The 14576-nt window shown below is 36.9% G+C and overlaps 1 protein-coding gene across 1 annotated transcript in view; it reads left to right on the top strand.

The window, feature by feature from the left end:
• NSF (N-ethylmaleimide sensitive factor, vesicle fusing ATPase) overlaps window positions 1-14576 on the top strand; it is a 146908-nt gene that overhangs the window by 91899 nt on the left and 40433 nt on the right. The window contains exons 13-15 of the mRNA XM_004432596.3: window positions 7252-7347; window positions 10851-11007; window positions 14044-14177. Of these exons, the coding sequence (XP_004432653.1) occupies window positions 7252-7347; window positions 10851-11007; window positions 14044-14177 (387 nt within the window). The remainder of the gene's footprint in view (window positions 1-7251; window positions 7348-10850; window positions 11008-14043; window positions 14178-14576) is intronic.

Here is a 14576-nt window from a genome sequence, read left to right as displayed (position 1 = left end):
AAAAATATTCACTAAACATCTACCATGTTCTCAGTATTTAGACTTATTTGAGATACTGTGGGAGATGCAGAGGTGAATAAGACATGGACTTAAAGGCTAGAACAGGAGTTGACAAACTTTTTCTGTAAAGGGCCACACTGAATATTTAGGCTTTGTGTGTCATAAAGGCTCTGTTGCAAATATACTCAGCTCTGCTACTATAGCAGGAAAGCAGCCACAGATAACACATAAATGAATGGGTGGGGCTGTGTTCCAAAAACACTTTATTTATAAAAATTGGTGGTTGGCCAGATATGGCTCATGGGCCATGTCTGCCGACCCTTGGTTTAGAGTCATTGATAGGATGTACCCAAACAACTAGAACATACTCAACCTAATGGTTTGGCTTTTATTATTTCCTGCACCAATTGTTATACTATATGAACTGTTATATCCCCTCTCTTGTGTCACCAACTCTACTCCCCTAAATACTCCACTTGATACAGCTGCCAGAGTGAGCTTATGTTTTAACAGTGTCACTGCTATTCTTAAAACTCTTCAATGGCTTAGCACTACTCACAGAAAAAAGCCCATACTTCTCAGCACGGTATAAAAGGCTCTTTGTGCTCTATCCCCCTTTAGTCTCGTGACTTATCCCCCACAATGTCTCTCTCTACCCCCCCTCCCCTACCTTTTATGCTGAAGCAATACTGAATCACCCTAACACACCGTGCTATTCTGTCTCTCTGTTCCTTTGCATATGTTGTTCCTTCTACCTAAAATGCCCTACCCCACCAGGAGAAACATCCACCAGGAAATTCCCCTGTTCCTCTCAGCCCACAAGTTGACCACATCTGACACCTTTTCACTTCCTTACCTTGCATGTATTTTCTGTTACTGCGTGTGAAGGATTAGACTGCAAGCTGCTCAAGGATATGCAATTGACTCCTTTGAAGTTGTAGCATTAACCCCTAGCATAGTGTCTGGCATATAGTAGGTGCTAAGTAAATCTATTTTGAACCAAAGTCAACCGAAGGTATCATAAATGATACACTACTACTTCAAGGAGAAAGAGAACACATCATTCTCGAAAGGCAGAATCAGAAAAAGTTTGAAGAAAGTAGTGGCGTAAGAACCAGGTATTGAAACCATAAGTAAACAGATAGAGGAAAGACTCTCAATGAAGCAAAAAAAAAAGGCAACAGCAGAGAAGTGAAAAATAAATTACTATCTGATAACTGGTGAATATTTCAGTTTGGCTAAAGTGTATGGAACACATCTGGAAAGGCCAGTTTAGGGTCAGATCAAAGAGGATGACCTTAAAGACCAGGCTAAGAAGTCTGTACTTTGTTCTGTAGACAAAGGAGAGTCACTGAAAGTTTCTTAAGGGTAGAATGATATGAAACAGGAAGACTGATCAAACAGAAGACAGGTAGTGGCAATGAGAACTGAAAGATACTGCCAAGACAGAACTGACAAAATTTGGCATATGACTTGATGTAGGACACAGCAGAGTGGTGGGAATCAAAGAGAATCCTGAAGTTTTAAGCCTGGGAAATTGGGGTAAATAGGGGGAGAGAAGGAGAGAAAGAGGAAAGGAGGGAAAGAAGGAAGCAGGGAGGGAGGAAGGGAGGAAGGAAGGAAAGAGGAAATAGCACGTTTGGTTTGGAATACTAAATTTGAGATCTGACAAAATATCCAGGTGGAGGAAGTTAGCATAAATCTGAAAGTGGGAGAAAGATGTTTTCAAGAGATGAGACATAAATCTGGGAGTGCTCGATCTGTAGGTAATAACTAAAACTTGAAGAGGAGAAGGAATGGTAAAGGGTCAAATGCACTTTATCAAACTTTACCGAAATAAAAGTTTCCTTGTATGTATTTCTACAACAGTATCAATAACATTATTGTACTAATTAGCAAATATGTCCATTTCCCTGACTCTGAATTCCTTGAAGGAGGAGGTCATTCTTTATTATCTTTGTCTGCAGCTTAATACCTCAGAAATAGCAGGTATTGAGTATATTTGCTGAATGAAGTAGCCCCCATAGTTCTAGCATGTAGAAAATCCAACTTCCTATGACATGTTCCAACTCCACAAGGGACAAAGATTAAAAAAAAAAATTCTGGGGGCTGGCCCCATGGTGTAGCAGTTGGGTGCGAGCACTCCACTGCTGGCAGCCCGGGTTCGGATCCTGGGTGCGCACCACCGCACTGCTTGTCCAGCCATGCTGTGGCGGCGTCCCACATAAAGTGGAGGAGGATGGGCGCAGATGTTAGCTCAGGGCTAGTCTTCCTCAGCAAAAAGAGGAGGATTGGCATGGATGTTAGCTCAGGGATGATCTTCCTCACAAAACAAAACAAAACAAAGAAAGAAAAGTAGTGCAAATAGTGGACTTTATTTGCCTCACTTTTTCCATGTGGTTGAATTAGCTTTAATTTAAACTTCAGGTGATACATATTGACTTGTGATCAACACCTTTTATACCAAATAGCTTTTAATTTTTTACAATATCTATGGAATATCTAATACAAGGGACTATGTAGGTGTAAAGGAAAGATATCTAAGAAACTAACTTCACCCCCTAAAAAGAAATAGTACTAACATTTATTTCCTTTTCTGCCATTTTAAAAATCTGCATTGTCAAGAGGTCTTTAAACACTGTTTTCCTAACAAGACTTCTCCTCAGCTGAACAAAAGCCATACAGTTTTAGCGTTCCCATTGCTGTAGATGTTCATAGTTGTTTTTTTTTTTTTTGAGGAAGAGTGGCTCTGTGCTAACGTCTGTTGCCAATCTTCCTCTTTTTCTTTTTTCTTTCCAAAGCCCCAGTACATAATTGTATATCATAGTTGTAGACTTGTAGCTCTTCTATATGGGACACCGCCTCAGCATGGCTTGATGAACAGTGAGTAGGTCTGCGCCCAGGATCCAGACTGGCAAACCCGGGGCCGCCTAAGCAGAATGCACAAACTTAACTGCTAGGCCACCGGGCTGGCTCCAAGATGTTCATAGTGTTACTAGTAGAGATTGATGAATAAGTATGTGATTTGACACTTATGATTTCAAATTGGTATAGAACTTATACACAACCTTCAACTATTTGTTATGATGTTCTTTCTTTGTATTATAAAAAGCCACTATTAGTGTTATTTTGCTTCGTTTTTAAGACTTAGGCTTAAACAAAGTCTGGTGGACAAAACTAAACAAGTTTTCCCTGTGAAATTGTGTTTTCAGGTTTTCTGAAACAAGTGGAAAATCCAGTCATAAACACCTGGTGTTCATGTCATTTGTACTTGAGCCCATGTTTGTGGTCAACTAAAATTCGTATGACATTTGGTTGTTTTTATCTTGAAAGGAATTTCTGCTTCGGGTAGGGAAGATTCATAACCCAAATTTCTTCTGCTCTAACCTGTTGTAAGGAAATAAATTGAGGACACACACACACACAAACACTTTACAACTGAATCAAAGCTCTGATTTATGTTTGCAGAATTTCAATAAAATTATTTCTTATTTTCCATAGAATTTTCATTGATTAAAGTTATTCTACCCTTAATTTAAGAGGAATGATAAGAACTTTGAAAGGTCAGATTTAAAAGGTTATGAAATTTAAGGGTGACCACTTGATATTTGCTAGTGTTGAAATACAAGTTTATTAGCTTCTGCGAGTATAAGCTGAAAGATGTTGCCTCTTCTATATTGATTAGCTGTTATAAATAAAATGCAGGAAAAAAACGCACTAATTCAGACAAATGAGAAAAGGTTTCTGAATGAGTAAAAATTGAGAATTATAGATTTTTAAAAAATAATATTTTACTGGGCCGGCCCCATGGCTTAGCGGTTAAGTGCGTGTGCTCCGCTGCTGGTGGCCTGGGTTCGGATCCTGGGTGCGCACCGACGCACCGCTTCTGTGGCCATGCTGAGGCCGCGTCCCACATACAGCAACTAGAAGGATATGCAGCTATGACATACAACTATCTACTGGGGCTTTGGAGGAAAAAATAAATAAATAAAATTATAAAAAAATAATATTTTACTAATTTTGATAAAACAGTAAAAGTTAGCTGAGAGAAGTGCTGAGAAAACATATTTTAATGGATAGGCAGGAATAATTTACAATTGTAATATTGATTGTTTACAATTAGGTAACTTCTAACTTTCCTGGAGTACCTAAAATCAACTTGTTCTAAAATAACTCTCCCCCAGGTTGTGTATAATTCACTTTTAATTCATTGGATGAGTCCTTTCTTAATAGTATAAAAACAAGTTTCACACACCAGCTTCAGTCCTGAAACCTGTCATACTTTTTGGCAAATGCTGCAAGATAGACAAGATTTTCCCTTCATATTGCTATATGTTTCTATTGGTTGAATTCAGTTTCACTATAAGAGGAAATCAAAATACAAAACCTTGATAGTAAAAACTTAGGGCTGTATAGGGAAGGGACATTTAAAATGAGGCTGGTAGCTTCACTGGGGTTTTAATATGATTCTGTCAGAGCTCACTTCTTCACTTTCACCTGAGAGTTTACACCTTGTAGAACCCTTTAGATGTGGCCAAGAATTTTAATCAGAGTTTAAAATCTTTGTATAAGATTACCTAGAAAACTAAATCTTCTATCTACCCTTAATTAAATTACCCTTATTCTTAATTTAAGAAAACTTCCAGGCTTGTATACAGATACAATGAGATAATGGGTATGATGAAATGAACTAATGTATATGAACATACTTTATAAACTGTAAAGCACTGTAGAGATTTATATATTAAGAATGGAGCATCATAATTCTTTCATAGCATGCTTGTTTCCTATAACACCATTTCCTTTTTTTTTAGCTTAGAAATGTCAAATAAATGTGATTAATATTTATTGAACGCCTAATATGTGCCAGTGAAAACCCTATTAATAATTTAAATGCTAATTGTCTCTTTAAGTAGAATATCCGTCTGTCTATTTAAATGTTACTTGTTAATTTTCTCTCTTCTATGAAGTCATACACAAATACATTCTCTTTGTAGAAGACTCAAGGATGCCCAAGTATGTAGGGAAAAGTGAGAAAGACCATCACTAACACCCCTTCCCTTTCCCTCTCCAGAGGTCACCAACATTTGGGATATACCTTTATAGTCTGTTTCCTTTACATTTTCATTCATAAACATATGTGCTGAAAAAAAAAAAAAAGAAAAGTTAGGCCAGCCCCATGGTGTAGCAATTAAGTTCACGCGCTCTGCTTTGGCGGCCCGAGGTTCGCAGGTTCAGATCCCGGGCATGGACTGATGCACTGTTTGTCAAGCCATGCTGTGGCGGGGTCTCATATAAAATAGAGGAAGATGAGCACGGATGTTAGCCCAGGGCCAATCTTCTCAGGAAAAGAGAGGAGGATTGGCAACAGATGTTAGCTCAAGGCTAATCTTCCCCCGCCCCCCCAAAAATTAATGGAATTGTACTGTAGTTTATGTTTTTCACTTGGCAATATGTCTCGGATAGCTTTCGATGTCAGTATATTTAAGTCTTCATTATTTTGAACAAATGCACAGTATCCTAGAATGTTACAACATAATTTAAAATGTGAGATCCATGAGGGCAGAAACCTTATCTGTTTTATTTACCGCTATGTCTCTAGTGCCTAGAACAGTGCATAATACTGTTATGAAAATGCCTGCCTATGTTCCCTTTGTACATATGAGAATCATTTCCTAGGGTAGAGATAGCCAGATGTATTTCTGAAGACATGGTTACAGTGTCTTCTAGTTTGTAGTGTTGCCAGTGAGAGGTACCATGCCAGTTTTATTCTGGCTCCTTTGCAGGTAATCTGTTTTTGTCTCTCAAAAATGTTCTAGGACTTTCTCTTCATTTTTGGTGCTCAGAAAGTTTACCACAGTGTATCTAGACAGACGTGAATTTCTTTTCATTTATCCTCATCAGCACTCATTGAACCCTTTAAACTGCCAAGACACACCTTTCTTCAGCTGTGGGAAATTTTTTTCTTCTGTCTTTTATTGTTTTTTCTCTATCATTCTTTCTCTTCTCTCCTTTTGAGACTCCTCTGAGATCCGTGTTAAAGCTTCTGGATATATCTTCCATGCTTTTTAACCTTTCTTTCTTACTTTCTGTCATTTCATGGAATTAGAGGCAGGAAAGAAGATGAATAAATGTGTTCTGTTTGCCATCTTGATCCAGTTTCCTGACATAGTTCTTTTTATCTCATAAGGCTGACTTTTTAAAAAATGTATGTCATTTTATTTGTCTCAGCAGTCTGTTCCTACGGGAACATGACTCATGTTTTATAATAATCGATGGAAGGTTGATATTGCTTAACATACTTTTGTTTTATAGTCAGATTTTTTTAAGATATCTTTTTAAAAAACTGAAGTACCATTTTAAAAATTAGACTCACTTGCCTTGTGCTATTGGGAGTGAGCCCAGTCGCATTAAAAAATGTGTTGGTATCTTAATCACTCATCAGGTCTAGGCAGCTCCAAGTGCTGATAAAGGCCTTGGTGCTTCTCCAGATGTCTATTCTCAGCGTTAGCTCCAGGTGCAGTAAGCAGAATATTTGGAGCTGGCACATAGATTCTCAAGCACAAAGTATGAGTACAAGTCAAAGTTTAGGTCCTTGGTCTCCTAGAGTAATGGTTCGTAAACCTGATTGAGCATCAGAATCACCTGCAGCATTTTATAAAAATATAAATGCCTGGACCCTCTGCTGGACCTGTTAAATCAAAAGCCTGAAAGGAGTGGCTGCACATAAAAATATAAATGCCTGGACCCTCTGCTGGACCTGTTAAATCAAAAGCCTGAAAGGAGTGGGGCTGGGCACCTATACAGCTTCAAAGGTTCTAGAGGTTGTTCTGATATACAGCCAAGGGTGAGAACCACTGTTGTTAGCGACCCTCTGTATGTATTTTCTCCTCCTCATGACTCATCTTGAAAAAAATGGCTATCCAGTGTTCTTTGGTACAGATGTGTCATAATTTACTTAACTGGTACCCTCTTGGTGGACATTTAATTTGCTTGCAGTCTTCTGCTATTACAAATTACTGTAGTAGATATCCTGGTACATATAACTCTGCACACATTTCTGAATATACTTATGGGAAAAATTCCTAGAAGTGGAATTGTTTAGGCAAAGAGTATATATGTTTGTGAATTTGGGAGAGATGTTTTTTGTCTGTGAAGTTATGCTTTTTAAGTTCTCAGATATTACATTCTTAGGCTGAACATATGCTTACATCTTGGTTGTCCTTACATCTTGTTTTCATTTCTAATTAGGCCAGTACTAAAGTGGAAGTGGACATGGAGAAAGCAGAGAGCCTGCAGGTGACAAGAGGAGACTTCTTTGCTTCTTTGGAGAATGATATCAAACCAGTAAGTATGAATATTGAGTGATGTATAAGCCAAAATAATAATTCGGGAGAGAAGTAAGTGCCATTTTGCCTAGTATTATGCAAGGTTATATCATAAGTAGTTTTAAAACTCAGAAAATCTCAGCATTGGAAGCGTACAATATAAGGAACATCTGTACAGTCACTCTCATGGCTCGGTAATTAATCAGTACTTACTGAACTATTTCTCATGATAGGAAACTCACCATCTTACAAGGCAGACCATTCAATTTTGAGACTCTCTAATTATTAGTTCTTACTTTATATTGAACTAGATTTAGTTTTCTCATTGGTTCTTATGTAATCTAAAGCTACGGAAACCTAAATTCATCCTAATTCATCCATCTTCTATATGTTAGTTATTATATTTAAAATTAACTCTCATATCCTCCTTTTTCTCTCTTTCTTTCCCCAACCTCTTCCAAGCTCCCTTTTCTTTCTCAATACCTCTAGTTCCTCTAACTGCTATAGTTTCTAAGACTCTTAACCATCCTAGGTGGCCTTTAAAAAAAAGGTGTCAGTTTTCTTAAAATGTACTCAAAACTCAACAGTCATAGTTGGAGCTTTAGAATATAGTATAAGCTCACTAACCCATCTTCCTATAAAACAACCGCTAATGTTTGAGTAACCATTGTTTGGAGTCCTATATTAGTACGGAAACAAACTGTAAAAAGGCCTCTTAAAGAGGTGTGTATGTTTGTTTTTCTTTCTTAAATGGGCCTCAGGTGCACAGAATTGGATTAATCTTAATCTTTAATTCTTGACTGTTGTCATTAGTCTACATGGTGTATAAAATAAAATATGGTGTATATAATTGTCTGGGACTTGCTGTTTTATTATATTTTATTACCAAGAGTCATCCAAGTGATTTTCTATAGCTATACATCATTCATTTTCATCGCTAAATAGCATTCCATTGTGTGACTACCTGAATTTATCTATTTTCCTGTCAGTGGGCATTTGGAATGTTATCAGTTTTTTGTTATTACAAACAAGTGCTGCTATAAACATTCTTGAATGAGTTTCTCTTAGATATATATTTAGGAATAAAATTGCTGAGTTGTTGGGTATATGAATGTCCAGCTTCAAAGTGAAGAATTTCAAACTGTTTTCCCAGTGGTTGAGCCAATAAACACTGTCCCCAGTAATGTAAAAGAGATCCTGTTACTCTGTATCCTCTAGAACACTTGTTATTGTCAGACTTAATTTTTGCCATTCAGTTGGATGTAAAATGGGATCTGATTTTGGTCTTGATTTGCATTTCACTGATTACTTATGAAGTTAAACTTTTCTCCATATGTTTATTGGCCATATGAGTGTCCTCTATGAAATGCTGTTCATGTCTTTTGCCTATTTTTCTGTTGTATTGTTTATCCTTTATTTTTATTTGATCTGTATAAGTTCTTTATATATTCTTGACAGTAATTATTTGTTGCAAGTATCTCCTTTAAAGACAAAAATCAATTTGTTTTAGCCCTGTCTGCTTTATGACTATTCTGAGTTGTAAATATAAAATAATTACTTTCAAAAGTTACTGAGCAATGGAAATGGTTTAATCTTTTGTCGTTTTCATTTGTAAGAGTTACCAAAATATTAGAGCCCAGTCTAACTGATCTATTCCAATATTTTTTAATGACAAGTAATTTGGGCCAACATGGATAGACCTTGAGGGTATTATGCTAAGTGAAATAAGTCAGATAAATACCATATAAATACCATATAATTTCACTCATATGTGGAAGATAAACAACAACAACAACAAACAAACACATAGTTATAGAGAACAGATTGGTGTTCTCTGTATCTGTAGAGGAGAAAGGAGTGGAGAGAGGGTGAAAGGGGTAAAGGGCTACACGTGTATGGTGACGGATGGAAACCAGACTTTTGGTGGTGAACACAATGTAGTCTATACAGAAGTTGAAATACAATGGTGTACACCTGAAATTTATATAATGTTATAAACCAATGTGACCTCAATACAAAACATTAAATTAAATAAATAAATAATAATTTGGCTTCCAGGAAGGGGAAATTAAGATAACTTAGTTAAGTAAGTAATAACTTACTTTCATTTATTCTAAGAGTCTGGAGGATAAAACAAAAAATGAAATGACAGGATCAATAGGGAAGAGTCATACACATTGTGTAGCCTGAGAGGGTCACTGTTTCCTGGTTCAGGCATCATAAAGCTGCTGCTGTGAGGCTGAGGTATATATCTGAAATAATTAAAGACAAAAGCCAGCCAATCTACATATTTCCTACAACAGCCATTCAACCAGTATTTATTAGGCTCCTCCTTTATAACCTTTTACAGGACCACTGAATTTACCATATCCAGACCGGGAATGAGGACTTTCCTCTGTACTCAAGAATCGAAGGACTAGTGTATGGAAGGACCAAAGAGTGGTCTGAAAAATGATTTAGTGGCAAAGTAATAGAGTAATGAGACCACAGTATTACAAAGAATGACTTTCTGTGAGGTGCAACTTCTAAAGAACTGTTAAAATTTTCCATACATCAAGTAATGAAAAATTGACTTTTTGAGGGATATGATAATTTTTAAAAATTTGAAATTCTCAAGATATATGGCCTTTATGTTACATTGGGTTATGTTTTCCTACTCATTTCTTCTCCTGTTAACCTTATGAAAATGCGATTCAATTAAGTAGCTGAGTACTAAAGTTACTGAATACTTTTAGCAGCTGGTTTGATGGGAGTTACAATTTGAGGAAAATGAAGAGGGAGGTGATTTAAGCTCCAATTTAAGCTCCATTATACAGTGAGCACAAATAAAATTATTATATATAGTAATTGCTTTTATTTCCTTTTCCTAACCCTTAAGTCTTTTATTACAGCTGCTCATTTCTACCTCGTTCTAAATCTTATATTTACACATGTATACTTACCTTAGTGCCATTTATTTATTTTATTTTTTTGGTGCCATTTAACTTATATTCCCTACCACCAAGCTGATGTAGACCTCCTCATTACCATTTCAAGATACTATACCAAGATCTCCTCACTACCATTTCATGTTCCCATTTTAATCACGTACAGTCAGTGTTAGGATAGTATCTTTGTCTGCTGAGCCAAGTGTTTCTAATTTCTGAGTCTGTAATCTATTTTTCTCTTTATTCTTAACAAAGAGTCACAACCTGCGTCCTCTTTACAGAAACAAGCACGTTGGAACATACCCTTTCTCCAGGATTACAAGGCCTTTTGGGCTCTGGTAGAATCTGAGCCTAGAATCTATTGTTTTATTCCATTAAGTCACCCAAAGCAGCCCCCACCCCCACTGGGTAAAAAGTTAAATGAAAAATTATAAAACAGCTTTTTGGTTTTTTTTGGCTTTTCAGGCTTTTTACATTAATATGGGATATTACACTTTTAGCGTGTAGGAATTATTACTCATCTTTTATACCTTTAAATATTTTAGTTTTTAATACTAATGCTCAAAATGCTTTAAACTGTCCTTTTCCTCCATAGGCATTTGGCACAAACCAAGAGGATTATGCAAGTTATATTATGAATGGTATCATCAAATGGGGTGATCCAGTTACTCGAGTTCTAGAAGATGGGGAACTGCTGGTTCAGCAGACTAAAAACAGTGACCGCACACCATTGGTTAGCGTCCTTTTGGAAGGTGAGAAAGAATGATGAGATGGCATTAAAAGTAAAAAAAAAAGCAGCACTTTGACAAAGCCATTTAGCACATTCCAAAAAAAATGAAATATTTTCAGTTCTAAACCTGTTCATGATCTGAAAATAGTAATCCAATTTATGTACCAATATTGTGCACAAATTAAAATTTTCCTGGGGTAGAATGTTACTGATGAATGATAGCAACTAGTTTTCTTATAGTATTGTTATCTAAACTTCTGTGTCACTTAATAGACTGTATGATACCAGATAGTACGCAATTCAATTATATAAATATTCACTGAGTACTTACTATGTTTTAGGCATTGAATTAGTTGCTGAGGATACAAAGACATTCACAGAGTTCAATCTGGTCATGAAAAAAGATATGTAAACAAATTCCTAACTACAGTGTATATGTGTAAAGGTGTGTGTGAATGCAAGTCATTTTGCCTGGGGGTAGTCAAGGAAAGCTAGAGGAGGTGTTTAATTTAGACTTTGAAGGATCAGTTAGGATTTTACTATGTAGACAAAAAGGGAAGATCTTTCTATTCATCAATTATTTATTTACACTTATGATTAGTACAACAACAGAAGAGTTCAGTGAGTCCACATGACAAGGGAATCTAACCCCTTCCAAAGGTCTGGGGGTGAGGGCTCCCCAAGAGAAACACACTAAGCCAAGATCTGAAGGATGAAGGAGAAGCTGGCCGGGCAAAGTAATTGGGGAAGATGTTTTAGGTAGAGGGACCAGCATGTGAAAAAGCTCTGGGCAGGAAGGATATTGAAACAGAAAAGGAGATTGGCTAGACCTGAGACTGAAGAAGTAGACAGGAGCCAGTTCATGCAAAGCCTTGTAGACCATGTTAAGTATTTAGACTCTATCTGAGGGGCAGTGGGAAGCCATTTGTAGGATTTTAAGCAGTGAAGTGACATGATCAGATTTGTATTTTCAAAACATCATGACTGCTTTGTGATAGAGATTGGATTGGAGGGGCAAAAAAGATATGGGAGAGACCAATGGTTAGAAGCAGTTGCATTAGTCTTAATGAGAGCTGATTTTGGTTTGAAGTAACAGTAGTAGTGGAGATGGAGGTAAGTAGACCATTTTGAGAAATATTTAGGAGGTAGACTAAAAGAGACTTAAAATTATTGTTGGTTAATTATTAATCATAATTAAGCTAACATTTTTTGAACTCTTACTTTTGCCAGTCACTCTACTAGCACTTTACACATATTATCTCATTTAAAACCCACTTCAGTCCATTGAGGGTACATGCTATTGTTATCCCCGTTTTGTAGATGGGGAAGCTGAAGTTTAGAAATATTAAGTAATTAGATTGAATATGGGGAGAGGTATCAAACATGATCCCCAGGTTTCTAGTATACACGGCCTTGTAAATGGTGCTGTTTACTAAGATTGGGAACACTAGTGGATACGCAGATTTTGGGAAGAAAGATCATGAGATCCATTTTGGACATGTTGAGTTCAAGATTCCTACAGGATAATTGGATGGGAAAAGTTGAGTAGCCCATTGGATATGTGGGTCTGTTGCTCAGAAGAGAGATCTGGCTGACAATATACACTCATGAATTGTCAGTATATGGACTGTTGTTGAATTCATGGGAGTGGATGATGTCACTTACAGAGAGGGTGTAGGCTGAGAAGAAAAGGGAGGCCTAGAGCTGATCTCTGAGGAGTGTCAACATTTAAGGACTAAGTAGAGCAGGAAGAGTTGACAAAGGAGACAGCAAGAGTAACCAGATAGGTAAGAGGGGGAAAAGATAATGTGCTATCACAGAAGCCAAGAAAAGAAAAGTTTTTAAAGGAAGAGGAGAGCTACTGATTGTATCAAATATTCCTAAGAGGCCAACAGATAAAATGTCTGTTGAATTTGGTGACATGGAGGTCATTGGTGACCCTAGCGCGGAGCCTGTTCCATCAGATGGGAATGGAAGCCATGGGGCTTTTTTGAGGATGGATGAAGGTGAAGAGGGAAGGCAGCCAGTGTAATTATTTAGAGAAGTTCCATTTTGAAGGGAGAAGAAAGAGTAGTGTTGAGAGGTGTGAAGTCCAAAAGGAGTTTTGTTGTTTTGTTTATTAAACTGTCAGATAGACTAGAGCATGTTTAAATGCTGTAAGAAAGGCTTCAGGAAAGAGGAAGAGGTGGAACATATAGGGGAGGAGTGCAATTAATAATATCAGGTTCCCGGGGCCGGCCCCGTGGCTTAGCGGTTAAGTACGCGCGCTCCGCTGCTGGAGGCCCGGGTGCGGATCCCGGGCGCGCACCGACGCCCCACTTCTCCGGCCATGCTGAGGCTGTGTCCCACATACAGCAACTAGAAGGATGTGCAGCTATGACATACAACTATCTACTGGGGCTTTGGGGGGAAAAGTAAATAAAATTATAAAAAAAAAAAAATAATAATAATATCAGGTTCCCCAGAAGATGGAAAGGAAGAATTGGTCGGTTTATGGATGGAAGAGAGGGACACATCTTCCATTACACAGAAGGGAAAACAGAGGAGATGTTTAAATACAGATAAGTTTGTAGATTTGGTTGCCTTTATGAGAAGGCTTGAGTCTTTAGAATTCTAGGTTTTCAAGCCACATTTGCTTCTATAAGGCAGTTTTTCTCTGCCCCCAGTATCATCTAAGAAGATTGTATTTTTTTGTTAGACAAATGATTTGATAGAACTAACAACATAGGTACTGATACACATTTGAATGCATTCTCTTTTTTTTAAAGAAGCAAAACCCTTGCATTTTATATATTTAGCCAGAAGTTTGAAAGATTAAGGCTTTGTTAGAAAGAAAGAAGGAATGTATTTCATCATACTTTTGAGAAATGCTAATCAGTTCATTAAGTTTAGTTGCTAATAAATAAGAGAAAACATGTCTGCCATGAAATTGTGACAGGAAATGTTAATGAGCAACTAGTTGAAACCTCAGTATATTGTGGATAAAAGTTGAAACTTGTTTTATTCCTCTTTGCTTAGGTTGGCTTTTTTCCCCTGACTTGCTCATATCTTTATGCAGGCCCTCCTCATAGTGGGAAGACTGCTTTAGCTGCAAAGATTGCAGAGGAATCCAACTTCCCCTTCATCAAGATCTGTTCTCCTGATAAGATGATTGGCTTTTCTGAGACAGCCAAGTGTCAGGCCATAAAGAAGGTATCAAGATTTTTACTTTCGTTTTAATTTCCTATCTCTTAGATGTGTGTGTACACATCTACATTTATATCTATCTTTGTACATGTGTATATATAAAAGCTGTAGCAGCTATGTTCTTCTCAAGTGGAACTAAATTATTAGCAGAATGTAGGGGGAAACAGCGACTGTTTTAGATATATTTAACTTAGTAATACATTTTTATTACCTTTATCTTCCAAATAATGCTTTGTTTAGTACATATTATAATTAATTTTTATTTCTTAAGTTTGTATCAACTTTATTGAAAGAAAGATCTTAGTTAAGAGTGTTGAGTAGAGTGGAGCAAGTTCATTTAGGATTTTTTTTTTTTTAAGTTCTTTCATCAATGTACAGAGTCAAACTCTTTAGGGTCCATTAAGT

This window comes from Ceratotherium simum, chromosome 16, assembly GCF_057802395.1.
Source record: "Ceratotherium simum simum isolate JZ-2026a chromosome 16, ASM5780239v1, whole genome shotgun sequence".
Lineage (NCBI taxonomy): Eukaryota > Metazoa > Chordata > Mammalia > Perissodactyla > Rhinocerotidae > Ceratotherium > Ceratotherium simum.
This window is presented reverse-complemented; position numbering and strand designations above follow the sequence as displayed.